This window comes from Camelina sativa, chromosome 16, assembly GCF_000633955.1.
Source record: "Camelina sativa cultivar DH55 chromosome 16, Cs, whole genome shotgun sequence".
Classification (NCBI taxonomy): Eukaryota; Viridiplantae; Streptophyta; class Magnoliopsida; order Brassicales; family Brassicaceae; genus Camelina; species Camelina sativa.
In genome coordinates this window covers 21,715,827-21,737,411 of record NC_025700.1, presented here as the reverse complement: position 1 = coordinate 21,737,411, position 21,585 = coordinate 21,715,827, and the positions used below count along the sequence as shown (strand labels likewise).

The 21,585-nt window shown below is 32.3% G+C and overlaps 3 protein-coding genes across 5 annotated transcripts in view; all 3 read right to left on the bottom strand.

The window, feature by feature from the left end:
- On the bottom strand, window positions 124-2,347 carry LOC104751706 (serine/threonine-protein kinase rio2-like). 2 transcript variants are annotated; one of them, XM_010473712.2, is made up of 2 exons: window positions 1,373-2,347; window positions 124-780 (listed from the first exon to the last, which is right to left on the bottom strand). In XM_010473712.2, the coding sequence occupies exons 1-2, from the start codon at window positions 2,039-2,041 to the stop codon at window positions 418-420; spliced, it is 1,032 nt and encodes a 343-aa protein (XP_010472014.1). In that variant the 5' UTR covers window positions 2,042-2,347; the 3' UTR covers window positions 124-417. The 2 variants fall into 2 exon arrangements, with proteins under 2 accessions (XP_010472014.1, XP_010472013.1); XM_010473711.2 differs by having other exon boundaries at window positions 124-1,208; window positions 1,783-2,344.
- Window positions 5,370-6,742, bottom strand: LOC104751705 (F-box protein At1g78100-like). Its single transcript, XM_010473709.2, has one exon. It carries the CDS (start codon window positions 6,550-6,552, stop codon window positions 5,554-5,556), a length of 999 nt encoding a protein of 332 aa, XP_010472011.1. The 5' UTR covers window positions 6,553-6,742; the 3' UTR covers window positions 5,370-5,553.
- The window catches only part of LOC104751703 (trehalose-phosphate phosphatase B-like), a 6,728-nt gene continuing 5,539 nt past the window's right edge, over window positions 20,397-21,585 (bottom strand). For both annotated transcript variants that reach the window (XM_019238025.1, XM_010473708.2), the window contains exons 7-10: window positions 21,246-21,323; window positions 21,062-21,131; window positions 20,892-20,962; window positions 20,397-20,773 (exon numbers count right to left, since the gene is read on the bottom strand). In XM_019238025.1, coding sequence (XP_019093570.1) covers window positions 20,621-20,773; window positions 20,892-20,962; window positions 21,062-21,131; window positions 21,246-21,323 — 372 coding nt within the window. In that variant the 3' untranslated portion in view covers window positions 20,397-20,620. The remainder of the gene's footprint in view (window positions 20,774-20,891; window positions 20,963-21,061; window positions 21,132-21,245; window positions 21,324-21,585) is intronic.

The following is a 21,585-nucleotide window of genomic DNA, read 5'->3' as shown; positions in this document are numbered from 1 at the left end:
TATATTAGGATTGAACTCGTGACATAGCAAGCAAGTTGAAATGTTTGTTTTCCTTTGATTTTTTATTATATTAAACTCCTCGATGGTTTACAAAAAGAACGTATTATCAAGGGAAACATATAATACAATAAAATGATATATTAAGCAACTTCGTGTAACATATAAAAGCCTGTACATATTTGCATTACATTACAAACGTTGTGATGAAACACACGAAACAAAGAAGGTAAACAAACAAAAAAACCTTTTGAGATACAAAACAGAGGAACCATGGAAACTCAAGAAACCAAAAAAAAAAAAAAAACAGTATCAAAACTAATTAACAGATAATCAAAAATGATAGGATTATAAAAAACGCTTAATTAGATTTTAAAATACGATGATTAATGATGAGTAACGGTGGATACGTAAAAAAAATCAGCTTTTCCAGCTTCGACTCCGAGACAGAGGATCCTGAATCCCGCCGACAACCCAAGTTTCCTTAGCGATGTCTGAAGAGAGTCTGTAAAACTCAGTATCGTATCTCATCAACACCAGTTCCATCTTCTCTTCCTCCATTAGTGATCTCAAATCCTTCTTCGTCTTCTTCGTATTCATTTCTTTATCCTCTGTTTCTTCTTCTTCTTCTTCTTCTTCTTCTTCTCTGTTATCTTGCTCTGTTTTTGCTTTCATTCTCTCTTCTAACCAACTCTTCGCTGGAGCTGATCTACACCGCATCAGCAACAGCGCGTTTGGCGGCGGAACCGCCGGTTCTGCGTCTGAGTTTTCAAGATCGCGTTTCTTCTCATCACCATCTACGGCGTCACACTTGTTGTTCTTGTCGTCGTCGTTGTTGCTCTGTTCCTCTTGTAAAACCATAAACCATTTGGAGAAAACATTCTTTGAGTTCTCTTCTTCTTGTTCTCCTTCTTCATCCTCATCTTCATCATCATCTTCGTCTTCTTCGTCGTCGCTTGTGACATCAGCATGTCGGAAATCACCAAAACACCTGAAGTCGAATCTGATGTTTCTGAGACAAGTCAAGAAACCCATCACATCTTTCTTCAACCCTAAAAACTTGCTTTGCGATCTACTATCATGTATCCTCTCGATCTCTTCCATCACCGATTGCCAATTCTTTCCTTTTCCTCCGCCGCATTTGCTCGGCCGGACTTTGATCTGACCGGCGCAAGTGACTTTAGGCGATGTAGGTTCAGCTATTTCGTTGCCTNTCTTCTCTGTTATCTTGCTCTGTTTTTGCTTTCATTCTCTCTTCTAACCAACTCTTCGCTGGAGCTGATCTACACCGCATCAGCAACAGCGCGTTTGGCGGCGGAACCGCCGGTTCTGCGTCTGAGTTTTCAAGATCGCGTTTCTTCTCATCACCATCTACGGCGTCACACTTGTTGTTCTTGTCGTCGTCGTTGTTGCTCTGTTCCTCTTGTAAAACCATAAACCATTTGGAGAAAACATTCTTTGAGTTCTCTTCTTCTTGTTCTCCTTCTTCATCCTCATCTTCATCATCATCTTCGTCTTCTTCGTCGTCGCTTGTGACATCAGCATGTCGGAAATCACCAAAACACCTGAAGTCGAATCTGATGTTTCTGAGACAAGTCAAGAAACCCATCACATCTTTCTTCAACCCTAAAAACTTGCTTTGCGATCTACTATCATGTATCCTCTCGATCTCTTCCATCACCGATTGCCAATTCTTTCCTTTTCCTCCGCCGCATTTGCTCGGCCGGACTTTGATCTGACCGGCGCAAGTGACTTTAGGCGATGTAGGTTCAGCTATTTCGTTGCCTCCCATATTCTTACTGCTCGCTTGTTTAGCCCACAAAGCAGGACTCCCATGTCCTCCTCCTCCACCGCCGCCGGAGAGTTTACTTAGCTGGCGACGGTGGTGGGGACGACGGTTAGTGGAGGAGTCGGAAGGACGAGATGGGCTACAAATGGGCTTAGGAGTAAGAGCTAGGTGGGCTCTGGAAGGGAAACAAACCAACAAATCTGCAGAGTAACCAGAAGAAGAAGATCCTCTGTTTCCATTGCTTCCTTTGATCATACCTTTTCTTTTGCTTTTGTTTTTCTTTGGGTTTGTTTTTTTGGATCGATCTCTTTCTTAATGGGAAGGGTTCAGCTTTTTATGTCTGGATTTATAAAATTATTCTTCTTTTTTTCTTTATAAAAATTTTCTTGTTAGGCTTTGATATTCCTGTGTTGTGACAGCTTTACATGCTTTTTGCTTTTGCGGGGGAAAAAAAAAACTTTCTTTTTCACTTAAACCCTTTTTCAAAAAGTGAAAAAAAATCGGTGGTGCACCTTCGCCAAATTGTCTTCGTAAAAATGTAATTGATGGATAAATATGGAGAAGAAGAAGAAGAAGAAGTGATGGGGTCAAAGGAGTGAAGTGGGTTCATTACAACTTTATTCAATCGTAATTCGTAAACAAGAAGCTTCTTGACTGAATCATTCACTTTCAGTGGTCGTCACCACTTTTTGTTCTTGTTTTTGAATAGATTCATCATTCATGTATAAGTTATTCAGTTTTCATTTTGAGATTTATATATAAGCCAATACCAAATTTCAAAGTGTATGCGGTGAGTGTATGCAATACTAAATACTTACTAGTTACTGTACTAAATGTGAAACCCATATCGTCGTCAGTATAGAACTCGTGTTTAATAGAAGTTAGTCTAGATTTCATCTCTATGAACTCGATTAACAAAAAATAAATGCATTGGTTATAGTTCTTACATCTATCGATAAGCTATCCACAATCATATTTAAAAGGTTTGGTGATTTTTTATAATTCATTCATATTATTTTTTTTAAAGTATATTATAACATGTGAATGTGACAAGGGTGATGATGGGTTATAGTCGAATTGCTCAATAGATTAAAGTTGGAAAGGTTTCGTGGGCTTTACTTTTGCAAATTCAATATAAACTGATAATATTATTATATATGATAGAAAAAGAAAGACAATTGTATAAAGAAGAATAAAAAAGGAAAAGATTGGAAGGGCACGAGGCTTGTTTCTTAATCCAATGCTATTGATCACAAGCTGTGTGGTCACATTTCCCTTTCTTGTTGTTATCTTCAACCATACAATCATCAATTTTCAATTGCTATCTTACGATTTAACTACCTTCTAACTATATTTCCAAACTATATAGCTAGTACCAAATGACAACGATATTCAGGAGTGCAAAACGATCTAGGGATGTTAATGATGTGATGATCACGTACTGAAATAGTGTATGGTGAGGTTATTGTGTGACATGAGGCATGAATTGTTTGATATGATTGTTTTGCTAAATCGAAAAGCATCATTGCGGATTTCTGAAAACTAACCAAACAAAAAGTTGTGGTTTCCACTCAAACAGTTTTGTTGCTCTACTATTCTACAGTTTATTATCACAATGGTTATGGACATTATGGTAATAAAACTTGAACTCAACATTAAGTAAACTTGGTGACGTCGCAGTGAACTAGTTTCTTTAATCATCCAATACATTTGTTGCATGATTTAGACAAGTTTCAATTCTTGAATAAGAGGTTTTCCCTTTATGCTAGCTGGTCTTGTTCTTCTTTACCTTTGGCAAACAGAAAACGAGAAAATGATTTTCTAACACAATATTTTGATTTAATGCCATGCTTCTCACACAATATATTGCTTCCTTAGCTTAACTGAATTTTCACATGTACAGTTGCGTTTCTTTGGTTAAGATATAGCTCTCGTTCGTTCCAGCAATTTTCATGAAACTCTTGCTTTAACCGTTAATTCCCATTTTAATTAAAACATGTATAACATGGACGTTTTGGATCTTTGGTGAGAGAAATAATGAGTAAAACTCAAACTAGTATTACAAATTTTTGTAACTGGCTTTACTTTTTTTACATTCCTTTTTAGTTACACAACAGCTTTATCTGGGCAAAAATCTGAAATTCGATTTTTTTCACGCTAATTCACGTGATATGGGTAAATAAGCATATATATACTCGATTTCCGGTTCCGGCTTTCACTCTAAATAAGCTAAATTTAACCTTTGGCGCTAATTGCGTCAGTTGTACAGAGAACTGTTGGAATGATATATATGCTCTCCAAGAAATAATTCAATACAAAGAAACTAGCAGACCCCAAAATCAAATTAAAGGATGAAAAAAAAAAGTTAGGTATTATATGTTTAATCATTTGACAAAAAAAAAAGGGTATGTTTTATCATGATAAGTTTGCATCAACATTGAGGTAGGCCTTTAGCACTAGCAAAATACTTTTAAAAATAGATTATTGAAATGGAAGATATCATTTTTATAATCAATATTCATAAAGCTAAATTTATGTAGATTGAAGATACTGTTTGATTTAGTTGTACCCCAATCCTTGTGAATGAGAGCGACAATGTTGAGAAATCATGTGGGTAGGCCTTTCTTAAGACTCTCACTCGAAAAAAAGTTAGGCAAATTACATTTTACGCTTTTTTCCACAAATCTAATAAGTCTTTTTTTTCTTTGTCAAAATCACAATGCATAATTGAGGGAAACTCTCTATATATGATAATAATAATATGTGACAAAAGTAAAGCCTGATAAGTATGAAGTATGAAAATTGTATTGCCTAAAACTTTAAACTTGCAATCAAAGTTATGGATTGAAGCATCATTCACATCTATAGGCTAATCAAGTTTACATATATGTGAGATATTCTGTTTTATTAGTCTTTATTTGATTATAAAGCACAAATATTTGTCATTGAAATGTATAGCAAGGACCACATATCTTTTGTTTGGTAATATGGTTTAATAATTTCTCCGCACTCTATAGCCTTTTTGCAAATGTATAATAATGTAAAGGAACATGTTAGTGACCTAATCAATATAACATCCTTTTTTTATCATGATATGAGATGATCATGATACCACTCAATGGAATACTAACAATGTGTTCATAATGATATCAGATCAATTAATATATAAGATTTTTATGTGCTCAAGAAAGAGACATTGAAAAAGTCGAACTAGAAGAAGAAGAGCTCATAAACTGAAAGTTGAAAGAGGGTTTAGTTTTCTCCTGTGATTGTGAAGAGCGGGCCTTGATGGGCTTCAAACTGGATCCGATAGGCTTGAACTTGCAATTTGCGTAATTATATAATAAATGCCTTTATTCCATGTTATATCCACCACATGAACATAGGCAATCACAAAAATTAATGTCAGATTTCGAAAGTAATTGCTATTGAATAAAAATAGCTGTAATTTTTTCTTAACATATTCATTAGATATGGGTGAGATCACTGAAGATACTTTGACAGCATTTTTTATATAAACTATTGCTATTAATTAATTCGTTCGAATCATATCAGTAATATTATATTAGATGCTGCCACGCAATTAATGTTGGTAATCATATCATATTAGAGGAATAATAATTCAGATTTGATGTCATTTGACCAAAGTCGTACGCCAATAGTACAATCGGCTTTGTACGACTCGAATTTTTATATACAAAAGAAAAAAGGCCGAACAAATGACAGCCCAAAAAAAGCCCATTTGGCCTTTTAAAAAAGTCAAATTTTTAGAAAGAATTCATCTCTAACACATTCCTCCTACGCTTGAGCAACGCCGTAACGGCTTCCCCGTACATACAATCGCCGCCATCTCCGGCGAAAGCCTCCGTTACCAGCTCAGCGTCATTATCATCGGAAGCTAAACCAGTCGGCCTTACGACCACAAGCGTCGCGGCTTCGAGACAAATCCCGCTCTTCAGCATCAGCGACGGCGCGTGTCTCATACTCATCCTCACGCTAGGAACCACGGTGCGTTCCCCCACGCGCTCAATTCCTTTATCATCCTCACGCGCCTCCGTCTCTCTGTATTCTTTCATCCCCGCAGCGTCCATCACCACCGTACCTTCACCTTCTCTGTCACGCACAGTCAATTTCTCCATGTCCTTGTGATCTTTCACCAAATCTCTCATCAGGTAATGGCGCGTCGAAGCCGCCATCAACGCGCTGATGGTCCACACCACGCGCGTTTTCAACCCACAGACGAACTCAGAATCAGACTCCACAGCACCGTCGACGACGGCGGCGGTAGTTGCTGGAGTAGTATTAACCGTGGCGGAACGGAAAGCAACGATGACGCAGCTCTTGAGTGTTTTCCCGAACTCAGCCTTCCACTTAACGGCGGCGCCTTTCTCTAGCTTGACATCGCCGCCGTATAACTCCACCTCCAGGTTCCGGATCCGTTCAAACCCGACGAGAATCTGAGCCGGAGTTTTCGGAGATCGGGTTAGGATCTCGGCCGGGTCAGCTGGCTTGGGGAAGATAGGGAGGAAGCCGTGAATTGATTTGAACAGAGATCGGAAAAAGCCAGCGATCGGGGAATAGATCTCGGGGTCAGAATCGGTGGTTCCGAGGATCTGATCGAGTTGGAGAAGGAGCGAGTCGGACTGAGTGGCTAACGAGTTGAATCGTTTAGAAACAGAACGGCACCGTATCAACGTTTTGACGTCACCGACTTTATTTAAAATGTCGATGACCACAGGATCTGGAATCGCATCAAAAGCGTCCATGCTGATTTGACTAAAATACCCTTTTAAAACCTTTCGGGATTGGTTAGAGAGAGACTCACTTTTGTTTCTGTGTTCTGTAATGAGTTGTGTGTGTAGGAGAGGAGAGTTATGTATAAATAAGGGAAATGGGGTAAGGGAGATATAATGATTATTTTAATCTCCGGCATGTAGGGTCATTATTGCCGTCGGTATAATGATAGTTAAATTAATAAAGAATAATAAGTACGGCTTTTTGCAAATTTTTTAATTGGCGTTTGATAATTAAATAGGAGACATCAACGATTGAGATGCTCTCCTATCCGGCGACACCGTCCTGAATCAACGGTCCAGTCTTGCTTTAACTTTTCTATCAAAATCATCACGGTCCATACCGGGGGAGAAATCATAATTGATCATTTGGATGGATACCATAGCTTTAAATAAACTTTTTTGAAAATTTTCGTGAAACTATTGTTATTATGACTGATGAATAATTCAATAATACCTATACCATGATAGTGAATCTGAAAAGAGAGTAAATGGTGTTAACTTTTCTAGCTATTAGAACTACTCCAACAAGGCAGACCGGAAACATCAATTATAGTGCAAAAGCACTCCAATCCAATGTGTAATAAACACTATCCTATTTTTTTTAGTGTTTTGTGAACAGTGTTGCATTATATTTGGTGTAACACTATTCATAAAACACTAAAAAAAAATTATTTTATTTGTATTTTTAATTTAAATATATATTTAACCTATTGTTTATCCATTGAAAGCCAAATATATCATCAATATTATTAAAATTATTTTATTACAATTAATCATATGAACTATTAACTATATTTGATATAATATAAAATAATTAATTTAGACAAAATTTTAAAATAAATACCAAACTGATTAAAATTAATAATTTATAATAAAGTTTAATAAACTAGTGGAAACATAATATTATAAAAATAAAACATACAAAAAATTAATGCTTATTAAAAATATTTAATCTTAAATTGAATAATATAATAATCAAAAGTTTTGTTTTTAATGTGAAATTTAGTGTTGTGGTTGGAGATGAAAAAAAATTTGGGACACCAAAACACTAAATTTGGTGTCAAAGTGTTTTATGGTTGGAGTTGCTCAGGTCTAAAATATTGTTTTCTAGTAGTGCGAATATAAACGACTTTAAACTCGAAAGTCTATCTCCTCAAATAAATATGTTAATAAACTACGTATGATTTATATTTGGTTCAGTGTCGACGAACAATGCCAAATTTTAGTTCGAACAGCCTTTGTAAATTGAGTTGTTCATTTCCAAAGACTTTTGACAAAACAAAAAAAGTTTCACAATAACTAAATTTTGTCTTTGGTTCGCATTTACATGTAGAAAATAAGTTCACCAAAAAAAAAACCATTTTGTGTGTTGTAGAATATATTTGAAAACTGCAAATGTAAACATCTCATATCTACGTTAAATATATGAACAACCAATCAAAACCTTCTTTTACAACACCCGTGGTGGTTCACGGTCACGGGGAATCATCAGCAGCCTTGGTACGCTCCCGTTGCATTTGTACGGAAAGTTGTACTGCTCCACAAGCCAACCCTGTAAGGCGGCACCCTCTCTCTCTCCGCTTTAGCATTGATGGATCATATCATGGTGTTAACATAAGGGAACATAGAAGAAACACTGTATTGTCTTGTTTTAGTCTCCTCGTCGATGACTTATTAGGTGAAAAATATATTTAAACATTCACTAAACCGAATTCTGAAGACTTTTTAAGACATTACGATTATATATGTCTAGGTTCATCATGACCTTATTGGTTTGAGGCAACGATTTTTTTTTTTAAATGTATAATTAGTGTTCTCTATGTTACAGTTACTTAATCCATTTATATACTTACTATATTATTTCAATATGTAAAGCTCGAGTGATGATGAGGTTAAAGTTGGGACAGGTTGTATTAATGCACTTTTTGTCTTCTGAAATAATGCATGGATTTGGGAGTTGTTGTGGCGGATCTTGTCACACGTCCTTCTATGGAGATCCATACATCATATGCATGATCTAGTGGCTGAGTAGAAAATGTCTTACTCACGAGAGTAATGACTCTCGACAATAATTTAGACTGGTCTTGAATCAGTTATGGCAATTCAGTTAATATGACAACAACGTCCTAATAGAGGTAGCCCTGGGCATAGCATATTATCCAAACCTGAACCTGACTCGAAGTAGGTGGTTCGGCTCAGGTTTAGGTTGTGTGTAAAACCCGATCAGGTTCAGTACCTCTGAGGTTCGGATACCCGATCAGGTTCCAGTAATATCCGAACCCGAAATAAAACCCGAACTAATCCGAATTAAATGTAAAAATGCATCTACGGGGTGCATATTAAACCATTTTGCCAACTTAGTTTTTTTGTTATAATGTGAAACGTTAAATATATATATATAGGTGTGTTCTGAAATTTATATAAAAAAAAATATTTTTTTAGTTCATGATTTGTTTGAGTTCGGGTATAATCCGAACCCGACCCGAAAGTACAAAAAACTTGAACGGGTTCTATATGCTTAAACCCGAAAATCCGAACCCGAATGCCCAGGGCTAAATAGAAGTATATAAAAGTATGATGCTCGCATAGAGATTTCAATTTAAGAAAACATTTAACGTTGCTAATTTAGATTACACTCCCTTTGTTCAAATTATTGATATATTATTAACTCCTCTTGACGATGCAATACTAAATTGAGGCATAAATGTACGTGTGTTCTCTTCAGATCCAATACTACTTACGAGCTTGTTTGGCTAATTCATTTGATGACACCAAAGTATAAACCATTTAGGATCAAAGTATAATTAAAAAAAAAGTATAATTTTAATTCACATTTTGTATTTGAAAGAGAGTCAATGCTGTTACTTTGTTAGTAAAAGGGAATCAAATGAGAAAATATTTATTGGCACGGAAAAAATGACATCTTTCAAAAAGTTTACGCGATTGCCAAAAACACATCTTTCTTGGAGAAGATAACATAAGGTACGGGTTCAATTTCCAACTTTTATTTTTTGTCTCTTTTTTTCTTTTTTTTTTTTGCCTATTTTGTCTTTGTTGATTTATTGTCTGTCACAGGCAACTTGACTCTTTCTTCCACATTATTTACGTCATTGAATCATTATTTGTTAATCTTTGTGACCACTTAAAAAAACTGAAATTTATGTATATTTAATTATGCATTCGTCCATGCTTTGCTCGAAGACAACTATAAGAGAGTGAACCTGTGGAATATAAATCCAAAGATTCTTTCAACGAGAGAGAATAATCCATCGAATTTTAAATTAGAAGTTTGGGTTAAAATTAAAATTTTATTATGTTATATTTTTTTTAATAAAGCCTAACTCAATTTCGAAAGCTAGATGATTAATTCATACTATATATATTGTCCAAAGATTTTGTTTTCTTCTGATATGGGACTATAACACATTTCTCGCACGTTCAGGATTAGACATCTGAATCATGAAATTTGTGAGACTGGACATCCATAGGTGATAACCTACTTTCTAGAAGTTTATACCTAGATTTTTATACTATATTATTAGCTCAAAAGAATTCCCTTACATTATATATATTGCCTAAAAAATTGTTTTTTCGGATGTGGGACTCTAATAATATTATAAAAATTACAATATTGTGTTTATATACTACCTATCTTTTATTTATTTTGATTTTGTCTTATAATAGGACAAAAGCTACTGCTACTGTTATCTTTCTCCTTAAAATTATATCCAATTCACTTGATAAACAGTTCCCCTAAAATAAAATTAAAAAGTGTTCTTCAATTACGGTATTTTAAAGTACTATGCCGAATTGCTGAAATTAATAATTTAGAGACAGTGGATATGGCTTATTCTAATTTAAATCTGGGGGACAAGTGGACAACTCAGCCGTGACGGAGACTAAACAATAGATATTAAAAGATCTTAATCATTGGCTTAATGTGTATCATTATTAGGTTTTTTCTATTCGAAATTCACAGCTAAGCTAAACTAACTAAAAATAAAATCGCCAGTTGGAATATTGGTTTAGTTAAGCTCCGCCTCTGATTATAATTATATAAGATAAATTTGATGATAAAAAAAGAAGAAGAGAAATACAGCAATAGTTTAGGCTTTGGAATTGGACTTTGAAGTATATCTAATGGAAATTTGGAACTGGGATTCGTATTTATTATATCATATGTATAAGAAAACGGTATGTTTTAGTTTTGAAATTATTAACCACATTTGAGGTCCTTCACTCACTTAAGGACAAGGAATTAATTGAAAAAAAATTAATAATATTAAATTATTAATATAAGTTTTTAAAAATTATGCCCTAATGCAGCAGATCAAAAATTATTAGGGCTAATGTTAATTAGCACAACACTTGGTCTGGGTCCTAATTGTTTCCGCAATTAATAATACTCTTTTGGGTTCCCAAATTTTTGAACTCTAAGGCCCATTATTGTACAGTAAATTTCTATATTCGAATATGAACAACTCGTTTCATAGCTGCTCTGTATAGCATTTATTGGGCCCATAAGATTTTAATCAAGGCCTGTTAATTAAAATTTAAGGCTTTGTATTGTAGTAAGTCAGTCGTAAGATGTGTCTTATTATTATACTTGGTTTTGATACAAATCCCAATATAAGAAATACAACAATTTATGAAAATAAACTATAGAAAAGATGGAACGAGTACTTTTTTGTGTGTGGTTACACTCAACTTGCAGTGATATTTAAATGAAACTTTTTAAATATTCGTTAGTCCATTAACCCTTTTTACTTTAAATTGTTAGTTGGAACCTAAGAACAAAAATAGAGTACTAGTATAACAATAACCAGTAGTATCATTGATCCGATCTAAGCAACTAACCCTATAACTCTAGCTTCTATATTTTTATCCTTAATTTGTAGTCCAATACACTACACAATGAGATTATAAAAATAAGTGCATAAGTACCTCTACGGCTCTACCAAATGTTTAATATGTTATCTACGTTTTTAAAACCTGAAAGCTAGCGGGTTAATTATTGGGACGAAACTAAATCTGCTCCCCAGTGTAAGATCACTAAATCACATGGTCTGAAATCTTAATCATCCAATCAAAAGATTAATCTTTATCCTTTTTATTAGTAAGGGACTTCAAAAAAATAATGTATATAGTACACAAAATTTTCTCGAGGCCTAAAAAGCCTACAACATGGGAGAAGCAAATTACTAGAGCAGATTGGAGGAGGAGACCATTAGGGTGACACGTGTGTGCTTAAAACCCTGTATTATTGCTTCACTAATCGTAATTAACTTAATGTTGAGAATCTGATTAAAATGGTCCCCGTTACCTTTTTAAGATGCGTGTTGGCTTTAATTGGTCCTTTGTAGCTTTCACATGATGGGGGTTAACAGATTAAACTGTAGTTAAGGAATTTTGAAATAACAAATTATTATACTCCCTCCGTTTCAAAATATAAGATGTTTTAGAATAGTTTTTTGTTTTATAATATATGATGCTTTCAAGTTTCTATGCAACTTTTAGATTAATTTAGTATTTTATATTATGCAGTATTTTTTATGATTGGTTGAACTTGTTAAAACTAAAGATCTCTTTGTGTGCTTTAGTTAAAACATTCTTTATATTGAAACGGAGGGAGTATAATGCTTGGTGTTACGTAAGGGATACAGTAAACAGTAGTCGACCTAGCCTGTTTCGTCAGTTGTCACTGCTCGAAGAAGAATGATTTTAGCCATTCAGGAATCCTTCAATAGTCACTAACAAACAACAAGAAAAAAAACTTATATAAACTAACATGTGTACGCAACCAAAACAATTCCAAAAAAAAAAAAAGTCTTCTAAATATTTAATATTTTACTATAATTTAAGATATAATTTGGTCTCAACTTTTCTTAGGGAATATATTTTTAAGACATGAAGATCCCAATTGATCTTTTAAAAAATGAAATATCATATACTAAGTAGTTAATTTGGGACACAGATCCAAAGAATAACTCAATAACACATGAACCCCATTGTTCATGTGAATAGTTTAGTGAGCCATTGATAGCTGTCACATAGAAAACAGACTATTATGTTTCCTCTCTTTTTTTTTTCTTTAATTTCTTCTGTATTTCCTTAATTATATATGTCCATCTTTTCTTTTTGTTGTCACCATCCAAAACATCTATTCATGAATATATCGAGTCTTTAGCACAAATTTATGATTTTATTTCTTACTAGACGAGGACCCGCTCGATATGTGGGTTTAAAATTTTATAAATAAAATTAAAATTTATTGAAATTTGTTGTATGTTATATATAAATTTTATTTTGTTATAATATACTGATTTGTATCCACTTACAAATATTATATGTATGTTACTATTAAAAGTATATATTTTTACACCTAAATGTACTCTTGTATATTACAAAAATATTTGTTATCACCATCTAGATATTGTCTATATAAACACATTAAACCAAGTATATTACTTTCACTTCTGCATAGTTTTTTAATTACTAAAATAGTTGGCTCAAAAAACATTTTGAATAATAAATATATTACATAATATATTAATTAGGCATGACCAAAATCAATCCGTAACCGTATTTCGGACCGTAACTGGACCGTATCCGAACCGTAACCAGACCGTAACCGTATAAAATGGTTAAAACCGTAACCGTTAACCGTAAATATGTGGTTATATTATATTAACTATAACTGTAACCGTATCAAAACCGTTAGTTAACCGCATAGTTAAACCGTAATTTGTTAACCATAACCATTTTAAAAATGTAATAAAATATACTAATAATTATTTATTTGATAAGAATTATATGATATATAGAAATATGAGTATACTAAAAAAAACATATTAATTATAAATAAATAATATCAATTATATTATATCATCAAATAATATTAACCGTATCATATTATCAAATAACCGTAACCATATATAACTGTAACCGCTTCAACCGGAACCATCTTTAACTGTAACCGTTTAACCATTTATTAAATGGTTATGGTTAAGGTTAAACAAAAATTTTAACCGTAACCGGTGGTTGATAAACCGTAACCGTGATAACTGTAACCGTGGTCATGCCTAATATTAATCAATGATGTATCATCATAATAATGTATGACCACCATGGAGAAAACATCGGCTCCGCCTTCATCCCTTATGGAGAGAACCTTGCGTCCAACCTCCTCAATCATGGAGAGAAGTTTGGCTCCGCCTAACCTTGCGTCCAATCTCCTCCACCTTCCTCCTTTGCGGAGATAACTTTGTGTCCAACCTTCTCTACTATAGGGAAAACCTCAGCTTTGCCCTCCTCCTATGTGGAGAAAATATGTTCACGTCTTTTTGCTATCTCAAAATGACTTGTTCCGACAACCAATGAAAGTAAAAACAATTTTCTAACGTCACAAAAAAATCTTTTGATAGTAACTAATGTTAAATTTCCCAATGTATTCGTGATAGTAACTATGCCAAAGTGAAAGTAAAATAGTTGGCTTAATGTGTTTATAGATAACATAATATACTAATCAATGATATATCATCACAATAATGTATGACCGCGATGGAAAAAACCTCGGCTCCGCCCTCATTCGTTATGGAGAGAACATTGCGTCCAACTTCCTCCATCATGGAGAAAACCTTGGCTCCGCCTTCTTCCCTTGGAGAGATAACCTTGTNCGGCTCCGCCTTCATCCCTTATGGAGAGAACCTTGCGTCCAACCTCCTCAATCATGGAGAGAAGTTTGGCTCCGCCTAACCTTGCGTCCAATCTCCTCCACCTTCCTCCTTTGCGGAGATAACTTTGTGTCCAACCTTCTCTACTATAGGGAAAACCTCAGCTTTGCCCTCCTCCTATGTGGAGAAAATATGTTCACGTCTTTTTGCTATCTCAAAATGACTTGTTCCGACAACCAATGAAAGTAAAAACAATTTTCTAACGTCACAAAAAAATCTTTTGATAGTAACTAATGTTAAATTTCCCAATGTATTCGTGATAGTAACTATGCCAAAGTGAAAGTAAAATAGTTGGCTTAATGTGTTTATAGATAACATAATATACTAATCAATGATATATCATCACAATAATGTATGACCGCGATGGAAAAAACCTCGGCTCCGCCCTCATTCGTTATGGAGAGAACATTGCGTCCAACTTCCTCCATCATGGAGAAAACCTTGGCTCCGCCTTCTTCCCTTGGAGAGATAACCTTGTGTCCAACCTCCTCCACCTTCCTATGTTGGGTAGATAACCTTGTGTCCAACCTTCTCCACCATAGAGAGAACCTCGGTTCTGACCTCATCCTATGTGGAGAGAAAATGTTCACGTCTTTTTGCTATTTCAAAATAGCTTGCTCCGACGACCAATAAACATCAAAACCTTTTTCAATCGTCACAAAATCTTTTGATAGTAACTAATGCTAAATTTCTCAATGTATTTGTGGAAGTGTCTTTGACACACCATGATGTAGCCTCTGTCTATGTAACGCTTCAACCACCACATTGTTTAGTGAGCCCATGCCTACTCTCAGTTCATGGGCCCACCTTCCCAAGTGGACCCTACATCTATTCTCGGCTTGTGGACCAACCCATATTTGATGGCCGGTTTGTTACGTCTGGGAGTCTTTATAAACTTGGTTACCGACTTTAAAAATCAACAAATGATATTTTCTTGTGTTTTGTCCTCCCTCGCACAATTTCGACAATCACTTCCAGAAAGGTCACCCATCATGAAGTTCTCTCAGGACCCTTAACTTAAAAAATAAGTGCATTTTCGTGACGTATGTGGCTAGATCAATTCTTTTAAATATTTTCGCAAACCAGGGTGTCAGAATCTTTGAGCTCCTTTGGATCTATCAACAACGATTTAGTTTTTCCAATCTATCTATCTATGTTTGTCGTACGCTTGTGTTTGATTAGCCTATTTTATCAATTCATTAGGTTGATGAGCTTCTATTCGTTATCTCCCTTTGGTATTGAATGAATAATGGTAACAATTATGTTTACAAAAAAAAAAAAAAAAGTTTATGACCAACCAATCAAGGTTGAGAAATTGAAAGAAGATTAATTTGACATAATTAAAGAAACAATAAAAAATTATAAGCATGATAATATATGAATCCCAAATCATTCAAAGATTAAAATATAAATTAAAACAATCTAAAAATACTACAATAAAATTTAAAATACCGTATTAGAAAAATAAGACTCATATATTAATCTTTTTTTTCGTCAACTAGTTTAAACTATTCCCAACCGAAAAAGGAGAAAAGTAGTAGAAAATTTTGGTTTAAGAAAATAAGAAAAATTTACCTTTCCATTAAAATATATTCCCAATTAAACAGAGTTGGAAGCAATGTTTTTAAATAAATTATTTAAATATGAGGTTAACTTTGATTATCTAGAAGTGAGTACAAAATTTAGAATTAATAATTAAAAGTATATTTTCTTTAATATTTTTCTATTTTTTTATAATTAATCACTTAAAATTAAAAATAAGTAAATAATATTATAAATTCGAATTTTATGAAATATATATATAATCTCCTTATAATTATTTTTAAAAATTTTGTTTTTTTTCTAAATTCTAAAATTTTTATAATTATCTTTTTACTTTATTAATATTTTTTAAAACAAAATATTTTCTTTTTGTTGTAATCAAATTCTTCCTATTAAATATTGACACATGTCAAAATCTCATATTAATAACTTAACACATGTCAAAATCTCGTTAATTGCTAACTTTCAAAACTCAACTTTATATAATAAGATTCCTATTGATAATACAAGGTATCTTATTTTCGCTCTAGCGAGCGTCCCATCAATATCGGGATGAATAGATCTTTCACACAAAAGGTTCATAAAACCACGTCATCAAATGATTATTTTGGCTGAAACCAAAAAAGTTATTTGAAATACGATATTTCTAATATTTTGTCTTCCCTTACTACAAAATGTATTCTTTTTTTATTATTATTCTAACTAGGTGAAACTAGCTGAAACTAATTAATACTTGGGAGATTTTGATATATGTGGATATGGTCTTATTTATTTGGTCAATGCCTAACAACATAAATTGAGAATCATAGTAAAAAATGAATAAGTAGAAGCAGGAAGCTACCATAAAATTAATTAAGTAGCAAATAGAGTTGATCCCAATAATTGGAGGAAATCGTACTTAGTTTATTTTTTTCAATCCAAGTCGGGCCACCAATGATGGGGTTTTCTTCTTTATATAATATCTCAATAAGTAATTAATATGGTAAATGTAAGTGAAGATACACACACACTTAACGGCTTTAGTTTCTTTACACGTATCGAGTCATGTCTTCTCGTGGAATGGAAGCATGTTGGTTGTCCCACTTGAAGTCCAAATATATCTAACATATTCAAAAGAAAGGATTAGTGACAATAGTATAATATATAGAAGCCTTTTATATGCTTATTTTTCATTAACTCGAACCACTTTAAGTGGATTCCAACTCCTCATTCAACCTAAGTAGTGTTACTTTATAGCGGCTTTCCTTTTCACCACCTACCATTCGAAATATAGCTCACTATCCCACATATATACACACATATCATTACTATAATATATATAGTCCTTTTGTTTAAATAATGAAAAGTTCATTTAAAAGAGAAAATAAAAGAGACCTCGCTTTAACCAGATTCCTCCTTCCCCCTTTTCGTTTCTGTTTAACATACATATATATACAGTTGTTAAAATCTACTATAAACACTTTCCTAATAATAATCGAATCATTATGCACCTAAATTCACATATTAGCGCACCAAATTATCTAACAGTGTCAGTTTATGATAAAACCAAGAAAAAATTGTATGCTATCTTCATATATTTTTGATGTATTTATTTGATGGTACAATAACTTATGGCAACATGAAAATCATAATATCTGGCTGCCGCTTATAAAGGGATAAGTCGAACAACCATTAACAAAGGGAAAGAAAGATAAGCCAATTCAGAAGTATGTGTCAGTGTTAACGCATGCACATGTACAAATCGATCGAATACCCATTGACAAAAAGATAAAAAAGGATAGACCATTCAGAAGTATTTTCAGTAATCGCATGAACTTGACTCTTATTATTTCCCACTTGTCGAACTCCCTTACATGGTTTTAGTACGATCACTATACATGTCAGATCTATCAGCTATGTCCATTTGGTTATCTTTATTAATAATGTATTTCTTTATTATAGATCACTTGATAGTTATGTTGGTTATCATGCACAATATATAACTTAATTAGTGTTGTTTAAAAGTTTGTGACTTTAGCTATATCTCAAATATCTGGAGACTATTTATTTAACAAAAGTTGCTCTTAAACAAAATAAATCTCAGTATATTGCATGTTCTTGATCTGCATGCAACTTGTAATTAATGTTTTCATCTCCCTGGTTGCCATAATAATTAATAATTGATACTTAACGAAAATTATAAAGAGAAATATTTTATTAATTACAAATTGTCAAGATCACGCAAGTAACATGTAATTGTTATGCAGTTTTCATCTAAAAGTTTTGGATAAAGCCTGCTGACCCATCATACTATCATAATCTATCATAAATCTATCTTTAGATATTATTTACGGTATAATCCTTTTTATATATAACTAAATTAAGACCCGTGCTAGAGCGGAGGTTGAAATTCATTTTATTTAATTATAATTTTTATATAAAATATAATTTATGGAATTATTTTTTTAAAAAAATTTGGATAAAATATTATGCAATAAAATCATATGCTAAATATTATGACTTGAAAAAACATTTATTTTGTAAGTTTTATATTGCTAATGATTCTAGATAAATACCGTGCTATAACATTGGTTAAATTTTATTTTATACAAAATTTTGTATATTTTCTATTTTAAAATAAAATTTTAATATGTTGTATTAGTTTATGTACATGAAGTTATTTAAACAATGTATGTTCTAGATTATGACTTGAACGTCATTATAAGACATAATATTGTAAATTTAGAGTGTTTATAGTTTCTAACTTTTCTACCAAATTTCAATATTTTAAAAATATTTCAAATTATAATATTTAAAGTTTATTACATTATATAAAATTATAAAATTCAACAAAAAAGTATGAAATTGAATTTAAATATTTAAATTTTGACCCGTTACTCAGTAAAATTTTTTAATTCAGTAGATATTATTTTTAAAGAATAATATTACTAAAACTTGAATATTTTATAGATTGAATTATTTAAATTTGATTTTAAAAATTCAACTTATGTTATATCCGGAAATAAAACTATTTTTTAATTATAATAAATAATATGATAATTTAATTGTTTCATAAAATAGAATCATATATAAAAATGAGAGGTGAAGTGTAATGATAATTAACAAATTAATATTTTAAGTTAGATATCAAAAGATTTTATTTGATGAATAATTTAATAAAAAAAATTAATATGGTAATTTAGATAATATCAAATGATTCTTTTGAATATTCTCTTTAAGATTTTTTGAAACAACTTGCTGAGTAATAAAATCTATTGAAAAGAAATTAAGATTGCAACCACTATTTAATTTATAACTAATTATTTTATCAGTTAATCTATAACCTATTTGTAACCAACTTATTAAAATTATATAGTATATAAAACAATGTTGTGTACTCTCGTTTTATTATATAGGGATATGTATAATGTATTAATGAATATCGAAATTATTGGAAAGAAAATAGGAATGTATAAGTTGAAACTCTTTAACAAAAAATAATATATGTATTAACGAAACCCCACACAAATTGGATATAACTAAAGTCGACCAAGCTAATATTGATCACTTTGTTGGGAAATCATAGCTTCGTCAATTTTTCTTCTCAGTGGCAGTGCCAATAGTCCAAATTAAAACCTATAGCCTATTAATAAACTTTAAGTTTCTATATATGGATAAAGTTCTTATTGATGTGTCCACCCTAAGGTATCCTTTTTTCTTCCAATAATTCGAGCTTTTTTAGGGAGTTGTTCAATCCACTTTTCTCTTTAAAAAATTCGTAATTTTTACAAATGTAGTATATATTTTATGTAGGGGGAGAAATGTAATCGTAGGTTATCCTCATAGATGGTGTGTGATGAAGAAGAAGAAAAAAAGAGTTCCAAGATATAATTTGGGATTTGAATTTCTTGGGGTTTGCGGAAGTGTTTCATTCAGACTGTCCATAATCGTATTATTTCAGTTTGCTTTTTGAGTATTTAAATAAGCAGACAATGAGAGCTTTTCCTTCACTGCAAAACAGTACTTTCACTAATATTTAATACCTTTTCTAACTCTGTTAAATTACTATACTATAAAACTTACAATATATATATATATATATACACATATGATCTCATGTGATCAGTGACCCATACTTTAGTTTATTATTTTTACAAGGAGTTTCCTGGGAAAAAAAAATCCAATGACATTTGGCCTGATTATTTAATTTAATGGGTGATTTTGCTGGATAGTCATGAAGTATATATAATACGCAGAGTCTAACCATCTGTAATCACTGACATTAATGTTTACTCTTTCTTAATATCATTAATTTCTGTTTAAAGGGTATTATATCATAATAATACAAGCATATTCCTTATTTTGTTCGTTTCACAAGTGCACGTAAACTAAGATATTTGTGAAGATTATGATTTTACAGTAACAGTACTAACGCCTTCAGTGTTGGAAAAAAAAGTGCAGTTAAATTATTATTTTTCTTAAAACCGAATCATCTTTAACGTTCAAAGATGGTGAATTGCTATGCTGAGCAACAAGAAAGTAAAAAAAAAAAGAAGAAGGTTAAATTAGAATGAGTAAATATTGATAATTTTTTTTTCACTTCTAAATCGTTACACGAAATTTACAATTTTCGGTTCGATGTAGATCTAAAAAAAAAAAAAGAGTTCAGACCGAAAACACCCTCCAGGCATCAACTAAATGATGAAAAGGGTGTTTATTATAACTATTAATAATCTACTCAAAATTTGGAAATAAACTCAGGTGTTATTTATGTTGTATGCGTTTCACTCTTCTCCCACTGTCTTCTTCTTCCACTCAACCAAACGCTTCAGGAACTCTTTAACCTGAGAAGGGTCTTTAAGAGAATAAGATGCATTGGTGTCCTTTGGAATTTTTGAGACAAGAATCCCAAAACCTTGTTCCCTTTCACGTAAAACCTATCAAAATTATATATTATGGTTAATTTAGTACGTACGCTATAATAAAAAGTAGATTTGTTTTAACATATACTCCTTTGATGGTGCGAAAGCGTGTATTAATTATTTGTGACTATACCTTAAACGCATCTTCGTCGGTACGGTCATCCCCGATGTACACCGGCACAACATCTTTGGAATTTTCATATCCTATTTTAATTAGATAAAATAAATAAGAGTTCACAGATCTAAAAAATAGTACTACAGTATTTGCCAAATAATAAGTATATTTATGAGGGGTGCTCTCACCTAATGATTTTAGTAAAAAATTGAGTGCCTGGCCCTTGTCCCATTTGATCGTTGGGCGGATTTCAAGCACCTGATTTAATATACAAAAAAAGAAGAAGAGATTAATTAAAAAGATTATCGATATTGAAAGAGGTTAGCCTTCTAATGACTAGTAAAAAAAGAGGAGATGAAAGATTAATTTTACCTTTCTACCTTGGTTTAGTTTCAGCTCTGGATAATCAGTAAGAACTGACTTTACTACTTCGGCTAGCGTATCCCATCTCTGTTACAACAAACATGTAAATAAATAATTTGTTCTCCATGCACAAATTAAAATAAAACCGGTGTTTTGCTAATTTGTGTTTATTGCTGAAAAGTGAGACACCGAATAAGACTACATGACGATAGTCTACATGCACTACACAGGTGTTTAACGATAGTGTTTTATTTGAAAATTAGGTGCTACATTACCAAAACATACTTGAATAAGTCTTAAGTACTTCGGGCTAAAAACAAGAAATAGTTTGGACCATTTATCTTTTTCA